The sequence below is a fragment of the Cynocephalus volans genome, chromosome 1 (assembly GCF_027409185.1).
Source record: "Cynocephalus volans isolate mCynVol1 chromosome 1, mCynVol1.pri, whole genome shotgun sequence".
NCBI classification, from domain to species: domain Eukaryota; kingdom Metazoa; phylum Chordata; class Mammalia; order Dermoptera; family Cynocephalidae; genus Cynocephalus; species Cynocephalus volans.
In genome coordinates, this window is record NC_084460.1 from 241,901,276 (window position 1) to 241,926,286 (window position 25,011).

The 25,011-nt window shown below is 33.6% G+C and overlaps 1 protein-coding gene across 1 annotated transcript in view; it reads right to left on the reverse strand.

Annotated features, from left to right (window-relative positions):
• Positions 1-2,046: 2,046 nt before the first annotated feature.
• The window catches only part of CIR1 (corepressor interacting with RBPJ, CIR1), a 32,380-nt gene continuing 9,415 nt past the window's right edge, over positions 2,047-25,011 (reverse strand). The window contains 4 exon segments of the mRNA XM_063085847.1: positions 2,047-2,094; positions 2,096-2,735; positions 3,948-4,033; positions 4,910-5,016. Coding sequence (XP_062941917.1) covers positions 2,047-2,094; positions 2,096-2,735; positions 3,948-4,033; positions 4,910-5,016 — 881 coding nt within the window.

Consider the following 25,011-nt stretch of genomic DNA (forward strand, 5'->3'; position numbering starts at 1 on the left):
CACTGTGAGTTGTTAGTCCTTCCTACTGTAGAAGGAATTCAAGTTCCTGCTCCCCTCCAACTCTCTTAAAAATCTAAATAATCAAGTTTTCTTACACCTTTACTTAGCTTCTTTTAAATTAGAGGACATTTGTTTTGTGTTTACATAGGCAAGACAAAGACATATATATCAGACTCAATGGAGTGGTTTTCACTCTTTTTTCACAGCTATTTACTTTTTTACAGAATTTATGAAATTGTGACTGCCAACTATCAAAACCACTGAATCAGTACTTGTTTTGTACTAAATAACAGATGTTTTTAAAATGTGGAGTCTTGATAACAAAAATACTTGTGTCCATGATGTGTTTTTTGGAATTCATGTTACTTATAATTTGTACTGATTTTTTTCTATAATTGTCCTTTCAGATCATTTGAAACACATGGGAAATTTGCAGCTAAATTTAAATATGCCTTATATACCTATACTCATTAAACATATCTAAGTAATCTGCATTTTCATTTATGACATTATATAAATGCTGAACCTTTAAAAGTAAAATCTTGGGCCGGGCCCATAGCTCACTCGGGAGAGTGTAGCGCTGGTAGCACCGAGGCCGCGGTTTCGGATCCTATATAGGGATGGCCTGTGCGCTCACTGGCTGAGCATGGTGCAGACACCGAGGCCGCGGTTTCGGATCCTATATAGGGATGGCCTGTGCGCTCACTGGCTGAGCGTGGTGCAGACAACACCGTGCTGAGGATCGCGATCCCCTTACCGGTCAGAAAAACAAAAAAAATAAAAATAAAAATAAAAGTAAAATCTTTAATAGTTGTATGCCAGTAGCACAAAGGTCATCTATGATAGGCAGAATAATGGTCCCCTAAAGATATACATGTCCTAATCCCTGGAACCTGTGACTATGTTGCACTACATGGAAAAGGGGAATTAAGGTTGTGGATCAAAGAATCTTGGTTATAGGCTGGCCGGTTAGCTCAGTTGGTTAGAGCATGGTGTTGATAACACCAAAGTCCGGGGTTTGATCCATGTATTGGCCAGTCACCCCCAGAAAACCCTCCAAAACCAAAACAAACCAAACAAGGTGTATTCTAAAAAAAAAAAAAAATCTTGGTTGCTAATCAGTTGATCTTAAAATGTGGAGATTATCCAGGATTCTTTGGGTGAGTCCAATGTAATCACAAGGGCCCTTAAAAGTGGAAGAAGGATGCAGAAGTGTCAGAGTGATTAGGTGTGAGAAGGACTTGACTCCCCTTTGTTAGCTTTGAAAATAGAGGAAGGTCGCCAGGAGCCAAGGAATGTGGGAGGCATCTGAAGTCGGAATAGGCAAGCAAACTTCTTCCCCTAGAGCTTCCAGGAGGAACACTGTCCTTCTGACACCTTGATTTTAGCCTAGTGAGATCTGTGTTAGACTTCTGATCTCCAGAACTATTAAGATAATACATTTGTGTTGTTTTAAGTTTGAGGTAATTTGTATGACAGCATAGGAAATGAATACATCATCCAAATTTAAATAGCTTGCTCTGTAGAACAAAACACCTGAACGGAGTTTAAAAGTCTTAAATACTGATCAATCCATTGTTTAATTCACACTAGTGAATTTCAACAATGATTACACTGTTTCAAGCAAATTCAAATCTTAAAATAACAAATTTTGAATTAAAAAAAGAATTAAATTATACCCATTCAATGTACTGTCACTCTTTTTAATGATGTTTCAGAACAAAGAAAATGTCACAGAGTTATACTGGGATTTTTATCTGGTATAGGGCACAAGAAACAGTTGCCAACAGAAAATATTTCTCCAGCCCCAAAATAGATTACTCACAAATATTTGCAAAATTCATTCTTACGGTACTCATATAGTTTTTTATACTTGAAATGACAGTTTACAGAGAGAGGAAATTAAAATAGAGCTTTTTATTAGAAAGATAATAGTACATAATTTATCTCTTGCTAAAGGTATTCAATAAGAAAGTGGAGATATTTTTATTCCCAGGTAACTGTTACATAGTTTCTCTTTATTCTCTCTCTACTGCTTCTTTCTCTTTATGCCACTTTAGTATGCTTATATCCCGAGTGCTCTCTCTGCATTTTTTTCTCCTCTGTATATATCTGTGCCATGGCTTCTGGTATCATTTCTTCTATTCTGTTCTTCACTGGGACTTCGCTGTGGCCCTTTTCTTATCACCCTTTGCTTACAGCTACCATGACTTCTGCTCCGGCTTCTCCTACGTCTCTCATCCCTGGTGTGGTTTATGCAGCTCCGCTCATTTCTCTCAGCTCCTCTCTTCTCTGGGCTATGATTACGGCTTCTGGACTTTATGTCAGAATCAGAATGGCTCCATTTGCTGTTCTCCCCAGAATGCTCTTGTTTTAAAAACCTAGGCTTTTCCTTGGCTTTTTTCTTGTTACTGTGACTGCTAGAAGTTTCTTCATAAAGTTTTCTCTTCTTAGACTTGTCCTTCTCTTCAGAATCACTGTTGTTATTCCTTGAACACTTGTTTTTCTTTCTTTTCCTCTTTTCTATTTTTTTTTCTTTGTTGTCACTCTCACTGTCACTACTGCTTTCTGAAGTCTCAGTGGAGGAGGAGGAAGACGAGGAGGATGAGGAGGAGGAGGATGAGGAGGAAGATTTGTTTTTATGTTTTTTGTGTTTACTTCTGCTCTTCTGAAACTTTTTCTTTTTTTTACCATTTCTCTTTTTCTTTTTTTTTTTCTCAAGTCGATCCAATTTCCTATAATTGGAAAAAACAGTAACAGAGTATAAAAAAAGTCCTTTATCAACAACTATAAAATTATGAATAGACAATATATTTTCTTAGAAACTACTAAAAATGGTATCCATATATGAACACATTATTTATTTTATTAAATGGAAAATCACTTTCTTCCTTTTAAATTACTCCAGGCGTACATTAAGCTTAAATAAGAGAATTAAATGCATCAAGCCAATTCTTCAACTATACTCCATATACATAACTATACTTTAATAACCATTAAAAAAAAATTCTTACTGAGTCAGAATTTGAAACTACATCGCTCTCTGAGTAAATGGTAATCCTGATCTAAAGAAAGCCTGTGAAAAGTGTGTAACATTAGTTGAGTCTATTGCAAACTCAAATATATAGCTATAGCCAGATTAAAATAATACATACATAAAATTAATTTTAAGTGTCAACATCACATTAACAAAGTTCTAGAGTATAGTCTCCAGAAATTCTGAATAAGTATACACTCTAAAATTTTGATACCAAAAAAGGTTATATAAAACAAAATAATCACATATTAGTTTTGAACAATTATTTAGTTTTCTAAATAATTAGGACAATTCTATTAGGGTATTCAGAATTTCTAAAGACTATTTCACATTCTCAGAAGAGTAACTTGTTTATATTTGTTTCAGTTACTCTGAAATAAGTGTATTCAGTAGGTTCTGTCCAGCTGTTGTCAAAATTCCACATACTTAACAATATCATGAGCTCCCTCTATTGGACTCAGCAGACATTTCTTGGATTCTTTAATCCAGAAATAGTATGTTTAACAAAATTCATATTTGTCTTAAAATTTAAGCATTCCTTCAGCATTCCTCATAAAATTTTTATAAAATGTGAAAAATACATGACCAAAAATATTTTCTATGAACAAACTGTGTGCAAAGATACATATAAATCTGTTATGAAAATTAATATCTATAACTAAGTCTGTTTCCAAATGAAATGTTAAAAGTGCAATAGTTTTGTGGTATAATCTGAGTATGCAATATTATACTCATTTTCCTCTTACTGAAAAGAAAGACAAAATTGTATTACTATAGCTGAAGAATAAATCAATAAATGTGATGCTTGGTCTAAGTACTTTCATGAGTTCTTAGGATCAGAGTTGAATACAATACTAACATGAAACAGAAAGAAAAAAATAAATCCATTAAATATATACTTTTTAATTACCTGAGAAGTTTCTGTTTTTGTTTGGTTGTTAGTGACTTTAAAAATTCAACTTCTGGATCTTCTTCACCTTCACTTGCAACATATTCCTGAGTCAACAAAGACATCATTAAATTGCTAGATTTCAAGATAAGTTAATTATTAGACAGGAAAGGAAACATTTATAAATGAAAAGTTTTGTACTTGGGACATGCTGTAGATGAACGCAGTATTTTGGACTGGGAAATGGGAGGGAATTTAAAATATTTTTTTGTAGTTTACCTGCCCAGGTGGATCATAATGCTTTAAGAGGTAAACGTGACTGTTTTGTCAGCATTAAACTTTAACAGGAAGAGGGCAACAGAGAAACACAGATAAAATATTTATCGCATGGCTTCTACTATCTCTTGTATTTAAACATTTGCCTGTTTAAATATTTTATTTTTAAGTTAAGGAAATACAAAAACCAAGAAGACTGTGAGCCTTACAGGAAGGTCATAATATCCATAATTTTAGCCTTTATAATTTCAACAGTACATTATCAAATATATGATAATATAGCCTTTCAAATTCAACCATTTTCTGGATCTATGCATATGTAACAAATTAAATAAGTTTAAAATATTTTCTATAATTTTGGGGGGTTTGTTTTTATATACTTCTTCCCATCAGTTCTATTTAATATCACTTCAGGAGTAAGTTAGCAGGAAGGAAAAAACCACCTCATTGCCAGTTCGGTTAGATATACTTTATCCACATAAGCCCAAAGAAGCAGTTTTATTTATTAAAATATAGGTTTAACAAATAATTTCTCATTTAGGTTAAAATAATAAAGAAGCAAAATCAAAATACATTTTAGGAATTTTCTTTGCTCTGTCTTACTTTCCTATGGATATATGCATATTGGAAAACATTAAGTAGCAATTCACAAGCAATCACATTTAGGTTTATAGACATTTTCAGCTTACTGATAAAAAGATCATTACCTGTGATGGATCATTTGCGGTCAAGTTTCTCCCCAGTACATTTCGTTTCAGTGCAAACCCACTGTTTCTCATCTCCGCTATTAGCTCCGAGGGGTGCATCGATGGCCCTGTTCACAAAAATCACAGTTTGAATGTATCATTTATATCTCTCTACCTTTTTCGGACTCCACAGTAGGAATGCAGTTGAAGCTTTGTTAAGTAAAATCACAGCTAAATCAACTCAATAATCTTCTGCTGAGCAAATAATCAGATATGATTTTCTAAAACAGCAGTCTGGAGATTCAGAATAGAAAATAATTGCATTTTTCTTTACGTGCAAGGGGAGTCTCTTCTTATGTAACTTTGTCATATTGAAAAAGATACATTTAGAAATTGTCTGGTTGGCAGTTTTCAGAATAAAATCAAAGCAAAATGATAAAAAACTACTATTAGACTTTTAATAGTCTCTCTGAGTTCATTTAAGAGATACTTTTAAAGGTACATGACCAATTTATTGTCCTAGTTTCCAGTTCAGAATTCCTTACCCTTATTTATGAAATACCAATATTGAATACATTGCCATGTAGTTGCTAACTATCAACAACACACACACACACACAACACAGCCTATAGGGTAACCATCAAGTACTTTAGTTAATCTCATTTACATACACATCCAGATTTTGAAATTTCTAGTTATTAGTTTGGGACTGGTAACAAGCAATTTTAGGCTCGCTATAGGTGTGTATGTTTTATATTTTTCTCAAGCTGCTGTTTCCACTTTTTCAAAATCCCAAACTGAAAAGTATGCTTCTTTTTGGTGCCATAATATGTATTAACAATAGATAAATCTTTTTAAAAAGGTTTGTAAAGGTCCACCCCACTCCCTTGAACATAAGGTTTATAAGGTAGGAAAGACTATTTCCTCCTTTTTTTGTATATTTCCATTTCACTTTGTTTTTCCAGCAGGTAGCAAACTAATGACATTTCATGGCAGCTATTTAAAGTTTCTGGCCTAAATCATCTACATAGTTTTTAACTATCCTGGGCAATGTATCTTTAAAATAAGGAAGAACAAGATAGTTACTACTGACAAGGAATTCATAAGGGAGGGTAGGGGGATAGATATTCAGAAATGAATTCTCTAGTTTGTTGATTAAATATTTTGTCTATTTCTGTTTCTTTTTATTGCTGTATTGGTCTTTTACCATTTATTTGCATGTTCACCTACATCCAAAGTTACCATGGAAAGCAAAAGGTAATCAACCCAAATCTGTTCACTTGTCAGTAGGAGCTTTGGAAAAAAATTGGTGGGAAAAGTTCAGGTATAGGTTAATATCTTTTATGGGACTCTGGGCTTTATCATTTTATTCATATTACCAAGAACAACTGAAAGTTGTTAGGGAGATTATAGGAAAAAACTGCCAATTATTGGAGTATGGGGGTTATTAATAATGTGATGCTTTAACTTATTAGGGGGAAAAAAGCCTTATTTAGTTGAAAACAAACAAAAACACCATAAAGCAGCATCTTTATTTCTTTATATTAATTTGGGGGGGGAGCTGGCTAGTACAGAGATTGAACCCTGGACCTTGGAGTTATCAGCACCATGCTCTAACCAACCGAGCTAACTGGCCAGCCCCAGTATTTTATTTTAGAACAATATAGGATTTTTTATTTGATATGTTTTTCTTCTATACAAGATATTTAATTCCTATGGATTACTTTAGTGACACTTTCCTCAATTTGGTTGCTAATGATGACAATAAAGTCTTATATAAAAATTGAATTTTTAAATATTAGTACTGGTTGCCTCTAAACGGCATAAAAGTGCTCATATAACTAATAGCTTTAAATGAATGTTCACTTTGGTGGCTTCTCAAATTTCACATGTAGGAACACAATTTTATAAAGTAGAAAATGTCTCTTCTGAAGTGTCAAAACTACATAACTACATTTCCTTGTCAACAACTTTATTAGATGTCAAATGAATTCAGAAAGCAAACACATTAAGAATTAGGATAAAAACTACTCTAGTAAAGGCACAAAGAGCTTGGCCATTATGATGAGAGGTTACTAATTTGATCAGTCTTTATCACAAGATGGGTAATTTTAATAAGATGTTTTAGAAAACATGCCTTCTTTATAGTACTTCCAACTACTTCAAGAAAATGATCTCTTTCCCCTGTGTGACAGATTATACAGATTACAAAACATTACTCTTCTAGCATTTATATTTCTCTAAAACCCCAACTAAACTCTTTGTGTAGTACATAAACTTAGCATACACTTCCATGGTAACAGTGTAAATATAGTGCTTAGTGAAGTGCCTGACAGTACTCAATAAATAGTAACAACTTATTTTTACCCATAGCTATACAACTCTCATGACTATTTTATGGTATAGTCTTTACAATTTAAAAAAATGCTCTTAGTAGTAACATTTTTCAAAATCCAGTCTTACTCAGATTTTTTTTTTAAACCTTCTTCTATCAAAAGTTCTGGGTTTAAAATTCTGGGTTTCTAAGATGTGACAAGTCAGGATTAATTAAGATATATCACATTTAGCAAAATATCTATACGTTCGTGTCAGTGTGTGACAGTGGCTATGTACAGTTACAATGACAGAAATGACTCGATCTCTAAGAACTCAAAATTTAGTTGATATGAAAGATTTTACAGATAAGTTGATAAAATAGATTACAGAAATATTTTCAAATGCAAAATAACTACTTTTATGCATGGTGCCTTCATAACTTAAATTACAGCTGGAGTTGGGTCTCAGGAATGTTTGGCTCACTCTTAAATTTACTATGGCAGAATAATCCTAGAGAATTCAGAAAAAGGGCATTTTTTCTAAAATGTAGATTTGTGTGGACTCCTTTCTAGAGCATCTCAGCCAAGCTGCGTTAAGCATCCACAGGATGAAAACCAATATTAGAACTTAGAAAAGGAGGTCCACTGAAGAAACTGCTTTCAACATTCATTTATTTTACAAACTTCTTTGCTGCGATATAAATGTGTCAAAATACCAGTTGTGACCATGGTGTTCAATTCCATATCCTGATAACATTAGACCCAGACTATTTTCTACGAGGAAAATATCATGAAATCAGTGTCTCAGGAAAGAAAAAATTCCCAGAAGGTGAATTATGTTGTAAAAAATTATGTTTTTAAAGGGCTTAATCTACTTATGAAGAGTATTATTTTCACATAACCAAACAAAAGCAACGAAAGGTAAAAAATGTTCTGTAGTAAAATAGGTGTTTTATCAGAGAGTAATATATGAAGTCAAAAGTTGTGTCTATGAGGAAAGGCCATGTAACTGACCCCACAGTTAGAGAATGGAAGCCCCAGGTGAATGCCACAAATGGCACAGGAAGGACACTAAGGCCAAAGGCAAAGTTGTGTTTCACTGCAAGCCCTAGGTCCATCTGCTCTTCCCAAGGTCAGATGAATCTTCCATTCAGAGTTCATCATTCTTTTCAAACAATGCATTATCATCTACAATTTTATGGTATTAAGTGGCAGAAGAGTGGGCAATAAGTTGTAGGTTAAATAAGGCTAAATTAGAAAGGCCTTTCCCTCCGTCCCCCAAGTTTAACACATTAATTTAATTTATAGGATGCTGCTGTTTGCTGAAACTAAATTGCTATTCCTAAAGTGATTATAGTTTTGTTTGCTATTACAGTGGTGGTCTGTTTTCTTTGTCTTTCCATTGTGTGAGTGTTTTAATTTAACTTTATAATATTGAAAATTTCAAACCTACAACACACAGCTTAAACAATTAACATTATTTTGCTTTTCTTGTTTTATCTGTTATCTCCAACTTTCTTTTTGGTAGAGTATTTTAAATACAATCTGAGACATTATTTTGGTGTAAATCACTAACAGAAAAAGGACTTTCCTAAAACTGTAATACCTTTATTATACCTATCAATATCGATAATTTAGAAATATCATGTAACATCCAGTCAAGATTCAGATTTCTCCAATTATCTCAAAAGTATCTTTTTACAGTTGGTTCGTTCAGATTAGGATCCAAACATATGGTCCACACACTTGCATTTGCTTTATAAATCTTTTAAATTTCTTTTAATCCAAAAAACTTACCCACCTTTTCCCCCCTATTGCTATTCACTTGTTGAAGTAACTGGGCAGAATTCCCATATTCTGAACAGTGATGCCATTTAGCATGTTCTTCTAGCTCTTGGATTTCCTGTAAATTGGTAGTTAGATCTAGAGGCTTATTATGAAATTATTTTGGTATTTTATACTATATACTTTGGGGCAATATATGGAAAGTTTGCTAAAGTTTGGATTCAGGAAAATGGCAGCCAAAAAGGCGAGACCTCTACTTGGTATGTTCTTGTAACCTCTTTCATCACACATTTATTGTAGTCATAGTAACAACAGTATAACCTTAAAAGTGTGTGTTTTAAAATAAATCCCCAAACATTATCACAAATAAAATGATTATTATTTCCGTGAAAGTACAGCCTTCTGTACTTTTTTCTTTTCTAAAGTTAAATTGATTATATCTAGTGAAATAAGCCTCTCCCTGTCACTAAATGTAAAAAGGACACTTACAGACACTAGTTATAGTATGTGATCAAGAGGGAGATCTGTGTCTAGTGGGAATTATCAAGAATTATCTTACATTTATATTTCATTCCTAATATTACCATAACCTTTTTGCTTTTAAGAAAGATTATAGAAAGTTATCTTTAAAAAAGACTAAAAAAGGGGGGCACAGTAGGAACATGCAGTATAAGAACTGGGAAAAAAGTGAACAAAAAGCTATTAATAAAGTGTGTGGGTGATTTTTATTTATATAGATGAGAATGTTTTATGTATGATTTTCTAAAGGTTATGCAAGAACCAACTGTACTGAATTGTAATAAAACTGCTCCATGCTGGGAATTTTCCTGACACACTGCCAGTTCATCTTAGTGGAGGCTGGAAACAATAGGATTTCTTATTGCCCTTATCCCAAGTTCATACTAAAGACAGCTAACTGATCTCTATTAAAACATACAATGTAAAGGGAAAGTTAAACATTTCATTTTAGTCTGTGTGTCTGGAAAATACACAAAGGCAAAGAAATATGAAACTGTCTTTATTGTATGCTAGTAAAAATCACTGTTTATTAAAAACAACCTTGCCTTACAGAATCAATATAAAGATATATGACTTATATGAGGGTACTTCAAAAAGTTTGTGGAAAAACAGAATAGAAAGATAATATGAATCCTTCCATAAACTTTCTAAAGTACCTTTGTATTTGGTTATGTCTTTTTTACTTATATCTTTTTACTTATATTTTCAACCTAATTTATATGCAACTATTTTAGTTATGATATATCCGGCAATAATAAATTTAATTCATAGCTCTAGAAGACTAAGGAAAATTTGTGTTGGGATGAACATGAAGTATTAGAAGTTAGATTATGTTTTAAACAAGTTATGGGAATATGAATGCTCTTGGAAGGTTGTGCATCCACGAACCTCAAAAACATTATGTTGAATCAAAGAAGTCAGACACAAAAGAGTACATACTACTTATTTCATTTCTATGAAGTTCAAGAACAGGTAAAACCAATATACGGATGGGATTAGAAATTAGAAAAGTGGTAGTGGGGGGAGGAGATGGGCTAGAAAAGAACAGAAAGGCACTTTCTAAGGTGATGACAATGCTCTATATCTTTTCAGAAATGTTGGTTACCTGGGTGTATACATCTGTCAAACTCAAACTCTACAGTAAGACAGCGTATTTTCCTTTTTTTTTTTAAAAAAGGTCACACAATATTTTAAATCATTCAACAATAATTACTGAGTGACTGTACTACTATAGACTCTCACTATATAATAATTTCTCTCTCTAACCATGAGGAGGGCCCTGCATAGGCAATATGAACTTACAGATCCCTAGTATATAACGTAGAAGATGATTTTAAAAATCTGTGTACTATTGAGGGTTTATTATTTTATCTCACTAGTTTCTTGAGAAACCTTGGCTTTTGCCTTCAAGATTATAATATTTTTGGGAAAATAAGTTCATAGGAAAAACATAAATTGTAAATTTGTATTATAAAGTATATTCAGAAGAAATGATAAACAGTGATGTTTAGAATAGTTAGCAAAGCCTTTCCATTCACTCATTCACTAAATTATTATTTACTAAGCATTTATATTGTGTAAGGCATTGGGTATATAAAGACAGATAAGATACAGTCTATTTCAGATGAACTTATACTTTCTAGGAAAGAACCATAAATTGAGTTTGATTTTCAAACTCTCATAGGATTTAGGAAAAGGTAAAAAGCAGGTCATTCTAAGTTAGTGAAAGTTAATTAAGTTTGATTTGGGTAGAAGAATTAATATTTCCTAGGTGGACTAAGTTTAATCCTTTCTCCTTCTCCCAGGTAATCAAATAAAGCTAATTTCCTTTATTTGAAGCTGGCAGAACTTGAGTACATGGAATATTAATAGGAAAAGTCATGTAAAAGTTATGACTGTGATCACAGAATCATAATACCCCTTTCAGATTATGGGAGGTGCAGCATCCACTAGACCCACACAAGCCTTTAACAAGAGTAGAGTCATTTACTGACTGAACAGGATTACAATTAATTTGTTCACATCGATGGAATTTCAAGGAACAGCCACTCTGACAACAAATTTAATCACTAAATTATAATAATGCATATCAATAGTTTGAAATGACTTAACTATTAGTAATCACTCAAAATAAAATAGTCATAACTTAAAATACTTATAAAGAGCATTATTTTGACCTGTGAAGCACTATGACTTGATAACTTTTAATGAAAAATCTCAATATTTCTTTGCAGCTAACCAGCTTCCTTACATAAAAAAATTTTATAACAACATAAAATCACCCGTATATTATAAAAGACAGAAGAACTACAATCAACTACAATCAAGTACAATAAACTACATTCAACTACATATTATAAAGGAGAGAAGTGGTGCCTAACTTCACATCTGTATTTTGAGGTCAATCCTTTATTTATTAGTTTCAATATCTACCTATTTAAGGAGTTTAGCTTTAATGAGATTCTGGCAATACAAATGCTTTTTGTGCAACTGGAGGATTAAAAAGAAGACTGCCATCAGATGTAGGCTCTCTTAGTAGCTATGCTGGTAGGATTTAGCCTCTTCAAGGAATTGTATAAAGGAACTCCATAACAGATTCAGATGGGTATGCCAAGAGGGCAACTGAGTTTATCATCTTTCTACTACAGAAAGTCCCTCCAACATGCTCCTAGTTGTCTTTCCAGCAAAGCTTATGATAAGACAATTATTTTGGTAAATTTCCCAAACATGTTCACAAGCAGCAAAATGCCTTCAACATGAAAGGTTGATGAAAAGATGGAGGAGCATCATTCGCGAGCTTTTGTTTCAGAAGACCCCTATTAGTACTACGGCTTAGTATAACATTCTTCAAGAAACATTATATCAAGAATTAGGGAAAATTAGGCAAGGAAAAAAGCACTGATCCACAAATCTTTGCAACAAGTGTAAAATAAAACTTTCTTTAATTTAAACTATTTATTCATTTTCATATAGTTAAAACACACTAAAAGCTATAGTGTAAACATGATTGGATAGAGACACTTGAAACATTAAGTATCTATCATCATGTTAGCCATCTGTAGTGTGTCCAGACTCAGACTTAGGCAATATAAAGGAAAAGCAATTTTGTATTTGTCTACTACATCCAGTGACACTATTTTGAATTTGAAATTTACTTTTACTAAAATATGAAATTTGCCATATTATCATATCTAGTCAGTTGCAAATATTTAAAAAATTATAGCTAAGTAAAAAGAAAAATTATGGCAAGATATATAAATATATAGTAACTTAAACCTGAAAATCCAAAACTCAAATAGTTGGTAAAATATGAAACAGATGTTAAACTTGGTGATGTTTAGTCACTTTTATATTGCTTTTTACAGGGCCGAGCCCATCGTGCACTCAGGAGAGTGCGGCGCTGGGAGCGCGGCGACGCTCCCACCGCGGGTTCGGATCCTATATAGGAATGGCTGGTGCACTCACTGGCTGAGTACCAGTCACGAAAAAGACAAAAAAAAAAAAAAAAATATATATATATATATATATATATTGCTTTTTACAACTACTGGGTTTCATTCCCATATATAAAGAGCTTGAAAGTTCTCCTAGCCTCACAACAAGAAAAAAGCTGAAAAAAACTGAAAATAAACAAAATCTTACATCTACCAGACAGTTGTGGTCACAGGACGAACCACTTCCCTGAAAACTGGAGAGGCAGGTGATATGGAGAATTTTAGCTTACTGGAATCAGAAATTGCTACTGGAACCAGCAACTGGTAGGAATACTTAAAGAGTAACTGATTAATTATTGGAGACTGAGCATGGACTAGCTGCACAAAAACTCCTAGGGGCCCAACCTCCTGTGGGGTATCCCACACTTCGTGAGTTTTACTTCCAGGAGCTCCACCAAATTCTCACTGTGAAGGCCAACCTCCTTGTGCTTCCATCACTGGGAAGAGAAAAGTAACTATTTTGAAATATGTCCAAACACTTTGTTGTCCTTAACAAATGCTTACTCTCCAGGGAAACTATTTTACCAGAGCCTAACCACATGGGAAAACAAGTAGAGAAGTGGGGCAAAAAAGCTGAGAAGCACTTGTGAAGGTTACAGACCAGGTGCACGGGTTTGCTAAAAGACTGAGATATAATCAGAGGATTACAGAATGCTTCCTTTTCCCCCACCTCTTTACCATCACATCAAGAGAGCTCCTGTATAATATCACAGGATTACAAATGAAAGGACTGCAAGGCTCAGACCCTTAATATTAAAGAAAGAATCTCTTGGGAAACACAAAGATAACAAGTGGACACTACAGGAAATTTTAGCCTCTGACATCTACAGCTATAGCAAACAGTACATACAGCCTAACTCACAGCCTAATAAACATCAAACTTCACTCTAAAGGCCTATTTACCTTAGAGTCCTTTTACCTGATCTATTATGTCTGGCTTTCAACCAAAAAATTACAAGACACACTAAAGGCAAAAACCACATTCTGAATAGCAAAGCAGGTGTCAGAGAATCAGCCTCAGATATGGCAGAGATTCTGGAATTATAAGACTGGGAATATTTAAAATAACTAAGATTAATATGCTAAGGGCTCTAATGGAAAAAGTGGGCATCATGCAAGAACAGATGGGTAATGTAAACAGAGATGGAAACTCCAAGAAAGAATCAAAAGGAAACGCTAGAAATCAAAAACACTAACAGTAATAAAGAGTGCTTTTGATGGGCTCATCAGTAGGAAAGAAATCAGTGAGCTTTAAGATATATCAAAAGAAACTTCCTAAACTGAAAAGAGAGGAAAAAAAAGAATATCCGAGAACTGTGGTACAATTACAAAAGGCACAACCTATACATAATGGGAATACAAAAAGGAGCCTAAAGAGAAAAAGGAATAGAAGAAATAGAAATAACTGAAATAATAATATCTGAGAATTTCACAAAACTAATGATATACAACAAAACATAGAACCAGAAATCAGAGAACACCAAGCAGGGTATTTCAAAAAGTTCATGGAAAGATTCACATTATCTTTTAATTCTATTTTTTCACTTTTTGAAGTACTTTCATACCAAAAAATCTATACCTAAGCACATCATATTCAAACTACAAAAAAATCAAAGATGAGGAGACAATCTTGAAAGATGCCAGAGGAAAAAACACCTTACCTAGAGAGGAACAAGGATAAGAATTACATCAGACTTCTCTTAAGAAACCATGTAGGCAAGAGAGTGGTGTGAAATATTTAAAGCGTTGAAAGAAAAAAAACCCAGCAACACAGAATTCAGAATCTAATGAAATTATCCTTCAAAAGTAAAGGAGAGGCAGGCCACTGTCCTGTGAAGGTGGGGCTCAAAAACAAACAAACAAACAATGTGAAGGAGAAATAAAGATCTTCTCGGATAAACAAAAATTGAGAAATTTGTTGCCAGCAGACCTGCTTTGCAGGAAATATTAAAAGTAGTTCTTCAGAGAGAAGGAAAATGAAGTAGGTCAGAAACTAAGCTGAACATAAAGAAAGAAAGAGCGTTTAAGAAAAAATAAAGGTAAAGTAAAATCTTTTATTTTTCATATTCTTTAATTTAAAAGATAAAAATTGGTTTAAAACAATAATAGCAACAATATCCTGGATGATTATAGCTTGTGAAATGTATGAGAGCAGCACTAAGGGACAGGTGGGAGAAATTCAGTTATATGATAGGAATTGGGTTATTCTGTTATAAGATAGCTGAACTATCCATGAAGTTATATAGTGTTACCTGAAAGTGGACTTAGAGTAGTTGTAAATGCATATTGCAAACTTTAGGGCAACCACTAATTAAAAAAAATTGTTTTTAAAGTATAATTGATATGCTAAGAGAGAAGAGAAAATGGAATCATATAAAAGGCTCCAAACCAGAGAAAGGAGAAAGAGGAGAGACAAAAAAAGAAATAAAGAACCAGGGCAGTGAATAGAAAACAATTACAAATATGTTAGATATTAATCTAACTGTATCAATCACCACTTTTAATATGAATGGTCTTAACAGACCAATTAAAAGACAGATTTAGAGTAGATTAAAAAAATAAGACAACTATATGTTGTCTACAAGAAACCCACTTTAAATATAAAAACACAAATAGATTAAAAGGATGGACAAAGATATTCCTTGCTAACACTAATCACAGCAAGAGTATGTATATTAATTTCAGACAAACAGATTTCAGAGCAAAGAAAATTAAGGATAAAGAGAGGCATCACATAATGATAAAAGGGTTAGTTCTCCAAGAAGACATAATCCCAAATGCGTATGCACCTAACAACAGAGCATCAAAATATATGAGGCAAAAACTAATAGACATCCATTTATATAGCTGGAAATATCAACACCTTTCTATGAGTAATTGACAGATCCAGCAGGCAGAAAATCAGCAGGATAGAGTTGAAATGAATAGCACCATCCAACAACTGGATCTAGTTGACATTTATAGAATATTTCACCTAACAGCCTAACAGCAGAAAGTACATTCTTCTCACACTCATATAGAGCATTCACCAAACAGACCACATTCTAGGCCATATAACACACCTTAACAAATGTAAAAGAATATAAATTATACAAAGTATGCTCTCAGACCACAGTGGAATTAAACTAGAAATCAGTAACAGAAAGATAGCTAGAAAATCCCAAAATATTTGGAAATTAAACAAAACAGGTCAAAGAAGTCTTAAGATACAGTAAAAAATACTTTGAACTAGTGACAACGAAAATACAACTGCTGTGTAATAAAGAATTTGGCTAACCTTTGTCCTCAGTTCCTGGGAGGGAGCCTCTAAACCTTGAAGTTTCCTGAGTGATAGGAGTATCTTTGTTATTCATGGTGGACCCTGATAGTTTGTGTTAATGAGGTGACTCATGGTGGGCCCCTAGATAGTTTATGCTAAGGAGATGACACAGGATAATGGCTGGTCAGAATGAGAAACCAGGTGAGTAGACAGTTGGGCTTTGAGCCAGATATCAGCCCTCTGAGGGGAGGAGAAGGGCTAGCGAGGGGAGATGGTCTGAAGATTGAATTTAATCACATGGCCAATGTTCAATCAATCATGCCTATGTAGGGGATGGCCCGTGGCTTACTTGAGAGAGTGTGGTGCTGATGGTACCAAGGCCATGGGTTTGGATACCTATATAGGGATGGCCGGATGGCTCACTTGGGAGAGCATGGTGCTGACAACACCAAGTCAAAGGTTGGGATCCCCTTATCAGTCATCTTTAAAAAAAAAAAAAAAAAAAAAAAATCATGCCTATGTAATTAAACCCCAATAAAAACTTTGGACAGCTCGGGTAAGCTTCCCTGGTTAACAATATTCTGTGCTTATTGTTAAACATCAGTGTGCAAGGAGGGTGACATGTCCTGATTCCATGGGGAGAGGACACTGGAAGCTTCATGTTTGGGACCTTCTCAGACTTCTTTCTATGCATCTCTTCTTTTGGCTGGTCCTGATTTGTATCCTTTTTGCTATAATAAAACTGTAATCCTAAGTATAGTGCTTTCTTGAATTCTGTAGGTTGGTCTGGTGAATTATTGAATGTGAGGGCATAGAACCTCTGAATTTGTAGCAGGTTGGGAGGATGGCCTGGGAACCCCCAAGCTTGCAGCTGGTATCTGAGGTGAAGGCAGTCTTTTGGAAGACTATTAACCTGTGAAGTTTAGCCTAACTCCAGGCAGTTAGTGTCAGAAATCATTGAAACAAAACCTATCAAAATGGGATACAGCAAAAGCAGTGTTTAGAGGAAAATTTGTAGCATTGAATGCATATATTAGAAAATAAGAAAAACCTAAAATCAATAATGTAATATTTCATCTTAGGTAACTAAAGAAAGAAGAGCAAGTTAAATCCAAAGCAAGCAGAAGAAAAGAAATTAAAAAATAACAAATTTGAAAATAGGAAAACGAGAGAAAAAAGTCAATGTAATTGAAAGCTGGTTCTTTGAAAAGATCAATAAAATTGAGAAACCTCTAACCAGGCTAACTAAGAAAAGAGGGAAGACACAAATTACTAATATCAGAAATGAAAGAGGGGCCATCACTGCAGATCCCATGGACAGTAGACGGGTAATAAAGGAATACTATAAACAACTATATGTCCTCAAATATGTTTTTTTGTTGGTGTTTTGGTGGCCGGCCAGTATGGGAAGCTGAACCCTTGACTTCGGTGTTGTAACACCATGCTCTAACCAACTGAGCTAATCGGCCAGCCTCTCAAATTTGATATACATGAAATGGACCAATTACTTGAAAGACACAATCTACCAAAAACTCACACAAGGAGAAATAAATAGTCTGAATAGGACTCTTTCTATTATAGACATTCAATCAACAGTTAATAACCTTATAAAACAGAAAGCACCAGGCTCAGATGGATTCACTGGTTAATTCTACCAAATATTTAAAGAAGAAATGATACCAATTCTCTACAATCTCTTCTAGAAAACAGAAGCAGAGGGAACACTAACTCGTTCTATAAGGCTAGCATTTACCTTAATACCAAAACCAAAGACATTACAAGAAAGGAAAATTACTGACCAGTATCTCTCATGAACGAACATATATGTAAAAATCCTTAACAAAATAGTAGCAAAGCAAATCCAACAATGTATAAAAAGAATTATACACAATAACCAAGTGGGATTTACTCCAGTTATGTAAAGCTGGTTCAACATTTCAAAATCAATGAATGTAATCCATCACTTCAGCAGGCTAAAGAAGAAAAATCGTATCACATACTGCTTTTACAAAAGTAATATCAAATTAGGTGCTACTAACCCTTGCATTTCAGCAGGCCATAATGCTGAACGCCATGGCAGTATTAGGGCTGGTTCATCTACCTTAAGTGCTGGTACAGAGCTGAATTAACTGGTGGGCATGATGGATGGTTGAGAAGAAAGCTGAAGCAGGGCTGGCACTATCCACTAAAAGTATTTCAGCAACCCCAGGTCTGGCTTTCTACAGTGACTATTCAGAGTTACCTGTCTGCTTCCTGAAGAGAGAAATCTGAAATTCAAACATGGAAAGATGTGCAAAATCTTTGTTTGCTTCTTTAGGAAAAAAAGGAATGTAATAGATAGAATTTTGCCTTAAATTTTTTGCAGACAACCTAATATTAATCTGTTTTATAGGTACCTATACACAAACTTTTATTCTTGTGGGCTAAAGTTTTTAATTATGATGACTATTCACTCTGCTCTGTGTATGTATTTAAGCATCATAGAAAAATACATTCACAGTTAGCTAGAGCACCACCTTGTAACACAAAGGTCAAAGGTTCAGATACATTCCAAAGAAGAATGAAGGGGAGGGAGGGAGGAAACAGTGGCTTTAATTGTATTAAAGTGTGAAATTTCAAGGCAAGAAAAATGCTATTAAAACTACTTTCTTTACCACATATTGTATGATTTCATTTATATGAAATGTCCAGAGTAGGCAAATCTATAGAGACAGAAAGTAGATTAGTGGTTGCCTAGGGCTAGGGACTGGAGGGCAAGGGCTAATGGGTATAGGGTTTCTTTTTGGGGTAATGAAAATGTTCTAAAATTGACTGTGGTAATATGCATGTATAACTCTGTGAATATACTAAAAGCCATTGAATTGTATACTTTAGATGCGTAAATTGTATGGTATGTAAATTATAGCTCAATAAAGCTGTTATAAAAAACACTTGAAATACCACATTGTGGATTTTAAAAAATGTTTAATTTTAATATACATTAAAAACATAAGTAAATGACAGATGCTAAGGGTTAATGATAATAAAAATAAGGACTATGAAGTATAGATAAAAGGCAGGTGGGCTGCCATTTATAGTATAAAATTATTTTATAAAAATTTAGTTATCAATGAAGCTTACAAATTTTACGTATAATTTTGATGTATCTGGAGCAGATGAAAACTTACAAAGTTAAGATGATTTTATCAGTAGAAAAGATATTCTAAACCAGTTTAGCCCCAAAAAGCATTTTGATTGCCTAATTTAGCTTTGTAAAGGAGAAGTAAATCTTATAGCTGGTCTCTGTAAACCTCACAGCTGGAACATGCTAACAGCACCTTGCAGTTTCCAGTGATCAAAGTAAGTTACTTTATATACTAAACTAAGAATTTCATAATAGAAATAATGCAACACCAGGGGGTGCAGTTATCATGAAATAATTACACTCCTGGGAGATTACAGGCACAAGGCTGTACCCCAGGGGTGTGATTATCCCATGATAACCACATCCACTGAAATTGCCTTATTGCAAAAATAATCTCTATTCACTGGTGAGACATTATTCAATAGGTGATTTTTTTAAATGAAAAGATTTTTTTTTAGCTTGAATCAGAGAATGGATTAGGAAATTGGTCAGTTTATTTTTCATTGCATTCAAATTCAGAATATAACATCATTATTTTTTCTTTCCTATTTGATACTGTAGAGTTTTCATTTTGTTTTTGAGAATCCCTTAAGGGTTTCTATTAGCTTTAGTTAAGTATGACTGGTAACTTCAAGTCAAACTTTAAAGGCATTAAAGCAAGCAACACAGTTTTAAATATGTACAATTTTTAATTCTTCTAAGACAGTGCTCATTTAAAAATTTATATATGTGATTTACCTTCATTTTTGGAAGTACAGATATGCAAAAAGATGGAACTAAAAATCCCAGGTAATCCTACCACCCAGACACAACCACTGTTAATATTTTGGTCTATCGCCTTCCAATATTTTTTCTAAAAGTATCTGTCTGTGTCTATATGTCTACCTAAAGATATAAAGAGAAACACAAATGTTAACTACTCTGTTTTATATCTTGCTTTTGTAAACAACATCCATATCATTAAGAAATCTTCAAATCATTTTTAATAGCTGCCTAGTATAGAATTCCACTATAACAATATTCCATTATTATTCACTTAATATCCTTTTATTTTTTCCTCTTTCTTCTACTGTTATACACAATCCTTTGTGACTATATCTTTGGACATACCTATGATTATTTGCTTAGAATTTATCTTTAGGAATCATGCTTTGTAATAAGTACAATACACTTTAAACAAAGAAATAGAAAAAGGTACTATTCTCCCAAATCTTCAATTATTCTTTATTTATTTATTTATTTTTCCTTTTCCCAAATCTTCAGTTATTCTTACATCAGTTTTAGCTAATAGTTCTCAGCCTTGACAGTGCATCAGAAATAGATCAGTAACTTTTATCATCTTAAGTGGTATCATAGATGGTGAAAGTTACTGATCTATTTTTATCATAATTTTATCACAGAGTTCAGTGCCTTCAGATATTCTTAGATAAGATACAGGATTTAAGAAATTAAAATACCCTGTGTATTTACCAGTGTTTGCTCTCACTTATACCTTCTCAGTTTGAAAGGAAAAACTGGAAATAGAAATTTCCCTAACATCTTATTCTGTAATGACTGAGGCAAAGAATTAATTCAGTCTGCTAGTTGTTTCTCACCAGGGACACAGCCTTTACAACACATCAGTAACTCTTTGCTTTCTTCAGGTGTTCAATTATTCTGAAAATAAACTTAATATGGGAGTGAAAAAGAAAACATTAGCCTACTGAAGAATATTATGAGATATACAATGTTTAAAAAGCTGAAATTTTAAGTTTCTTTCTCAATTTTATTTTATTATTTTTATTTACTTGTTGTTTTGGTGGCTGGCCTGTACAAGGATCTGAACCCTTGACCTCTAACAAACTAAGCTAACCAGCCAGCCCTTTTTCCAATTTTAATTATTGCATTTTAATATAAAAATAAAAAATCACCTGCTTTTCACCAAATTAACATATTAACTATTCTCATTTTTCCATGTTTCCTTCCAGTTCTAATTTATATGCATGTAGTTTTATATTAGAATCACAGTGTAGATTCAATTGATATTCTTTAGTTTACTTAACATATCAACAGTTTATTTTGCCATTTCCCTAATTTATTTTGCTGAATATTTAGGCTTACACTAGTGAAAAATTAGAAATAACATTGAAAATGTCCCCTCTCCCCTTTTTAAAAACAATAAAGATCTTTCAACACATTACCATCTTTCCTTTTCCTCTATCCCCCTTCCAAAAAGAAATAAGCAGAAGACACACACACACACACACACACACACACACACACACACACACACACACACACACACACTCACACAATATTCTATGGCCATCCACTTTTAAAAAATTTTAACATTCATTTATTTGTATATTTTTGTGGGGTACAGTGTATTGTTTCGATACATGCATAAACTGCACAATGATTCACTTAGGGTAGATAGCATAGTTTTGTACCAATTAGTCAACCACTTCTCCCCCCCACCCGCAGCCCCCTACCCTCCTGTTCTCTGGTAACAACTATTCTACTCTCTACTGCTATAAGAACCATTTTTTTTTTTTTTTTTTTGCTTACAATGGTTTCCTCAAACTTTTATATCATGAGCGTTATATAGGGGGTAAGATTCTCAGACTCTTCCTCTCAGGACTCTTATTTAATGGCTCTTCTTGGATAGGGGTTTGGGAATCAATATTTAAACAAAATACTAAGGTAAGTATGGGAAACACTGGCTGCTGCATCAATGGCCAAACTTTTTATTTATTTATTTATTTTAATTTATCAATATACAATGGAGTTGATTTTTGTGTCCCTTTACCAATTCTGCCTTTTCCCCCTCCCTCTCCCCCTCCCCCATCAACATCACATCTGTTCACTTGTCTTAACAAGTTCAAGGAATTGTTGTGATTGTTGTGTCTTCCCTACCCAACCTGTTTGTTTGTATATTTATTTATTTTTATTAGCACCCACAAATAAATGAGAACATGCGGTATTTCTCTTTCTGTGCTTAATGGCCAAACTTTTTTTGCCCGGTTTTTTTTTCAATTTTTTTTTTTGGTAGCTGGCTAGTATGGGGCTCCGAACCCTTGACATTAGTGTGACAACTCCATGCTCTAACCAACTGAACTAACTGGCCTGATCCTACTCATTTAAAGTCATCCAAGTTAAATCTTCTGTGCTTATGTTTTTCTTTGGTCTTTCTTTTTGGTCAACTTTTCTACCTGTCTCGATTTTAACTCTTCGAAGGTCATTTTAGTCACACCTCCTCTGTTAAACACCTAGTTTAACACTGAGTTATTCTCTATTAAATATAAATAAATAATACTCTATTAAATATATAATACTCTGGTTTTACTTTCCTGACTAGATTGTAAACTGGGTGTCATTCTCTTTTTTTTGGGGAGGGGGGGGTATGTTCGTTTAATGTTTCTGAATTAGATTGTGAACTAGAGATAGACCTATATCATCTATGAGCTTGTAACATAAAGTTCAAAAAATAAAACTTATTGGCTTAGGTGCAAGATGTCAAATGCATAGTTGCCAAGTACTGTACAAGTATTTCAGAGAGTAAACAAGAACCTTTAGTTCTAAGAATTAATTTTCAAATAGGGCTCTTAATTCAGTGAGCCATCCATTAACCATAAAAGGTAGAGTTTCTAAAATCTTATAGATTAAAAAAATAACTTCATTCTAGAAGGCCAATTTCACTATCAGTGAATGCCTGACATTTTGCAGTTCATCCTTACATATTTTTAAATGACACTGTTTCTTAACATTTTTATTTACTTGATATGTCCTTGTAGATCCTTACATGTCAACAAAGATTTATAGCTATATTCATTCATGAATATCTTATGGCTGTTTGGTATTACATTTTGGGGGGAGGCATCATAATTTTTTTTTCAATACTCATAAGGTACTTATTGTGTGTCAGGCACCATTCCAAGCACTATATATAAACTAACATTTAGTTTTCATAACAACCTTATGAAGCAGGTACTATTACGTCTATTTTATAGACGTTAGCAAACTGAGGCCGGGAGAGGTTAAGTGGCTTGCCTTAACCTTTATCTTCATTTCACCACAAAATTACATAGCTACCAAGTAGTAGAGCAGGGGTTCCAAACCAGGCATCCATGTAAGCTCCATAGCTCCTCAGCCCACACTCTTAACCACAAAGTACATGGCCTCTCAGAACTGATGGTTCCCTCTCTAGGAAAGGCTGTTCATTTTGCCTAAGATGCTAAATGCTCTCTTACCAGATCGTGCATGGCTTCATCCTTCCTGTCATTTAGGTCTCAGCGTAACATCACTTCTTTAGAGGGGCTCTTCCTGACTACTTAATCTAAAGTAAACTCCCCGTTTAGTTCTTATCACAGTATCCAATTTAATTTTCATCATACAACTTATAAATATCTGGTATTTTTTTATTTATTAGTTTACTTTGTGTAATTCCTGATATAATGAAAGTAAGGACCTTTTCTGTTGTGTTTGATATTGTGTCCCTAGAGCCTAGAAAAATGCCTGGCATTGAGTAAGTGTTCCATAAATGATTGCTGAATAAATGAGTGAGTTTATTTTACCAACCCCTTACTGACAGACGTTTAGAATTGTTTCTAATCTTTCACTACTATAAATCTTTGAGCATCTGCCTTATTAATTTCTTATTATAAATTACTGGAAGGTGAGTTTCTAAGTAAAAGGATATGCATATTTTTGAGGCTTTTGATACATATCATCAAATGGCTCTCCAGAAAGCTGCTCCAATTTATCGGCAGAAAATTAAAATGTTCATTTTACCACACCTGCATTAACACAATATATAGTTCTTTTAAATCTTTACCAAATGTGACAGGTAAAAAGATAGTACATTGTTATAATTTTCATTTCTTTGATTATTAATGTTCTCATATGTATAATGGTCATCTGAATTCCTTCTTTTGTAAACTATCTATATTTATGTCCTTTACTCCTTTGTGTTTGTGTGTTCTTCTTTTTCATGTTGACTTGAAAGAACATTTTATATATTGGGGATGTTAACCTCACACAGAGAAACCACGGTATTTCAATAAAGGTAACGCTTTTCACACTCTCCCACCCCAGTGTTCAATTTATTTATATAGAAAGAATCACTAATATATAGATTTCTCAAGCTTGGTCACACATATATGAAAACTTGATAAGAACCAAAAACTTGAGCATTTTTCTACTTTATTCACTTTATTTGGAAAAAGTTCATTTGACTAAAGGACAGTACTACAGTAAAGCCCCACCATAAGTGGGATCCAAAAACTTCAATTGCATAATTTGTGCGGCTGAGTTATTATAAGGTTAATGAATATAAATGGAGGTCTGTAGAAGAGCCAATAACCAGCCTCATTCTATCTGAATTAACATAATTGTAGGGCATGTTATTGTGGGGTTTTATTGTTTTCACTCATCTTAAAAATAGGTTAACTAGCTCAAGTTCTTCTGGTTATTAGTAGTCTTTCTAATGTGGACTCTAGAGAAATAAGGTCTATTGATTAACAAAAGAAAGGGCTACATCTGGAATCTATCCTACTCATTCTCTTAGAAGCAGCATCAGTGTAAGATGAAGCTGAGGAACAAAGACAGCTACTACTTCTCCCTGTCCCAAGCCAACCCATGAGTCATA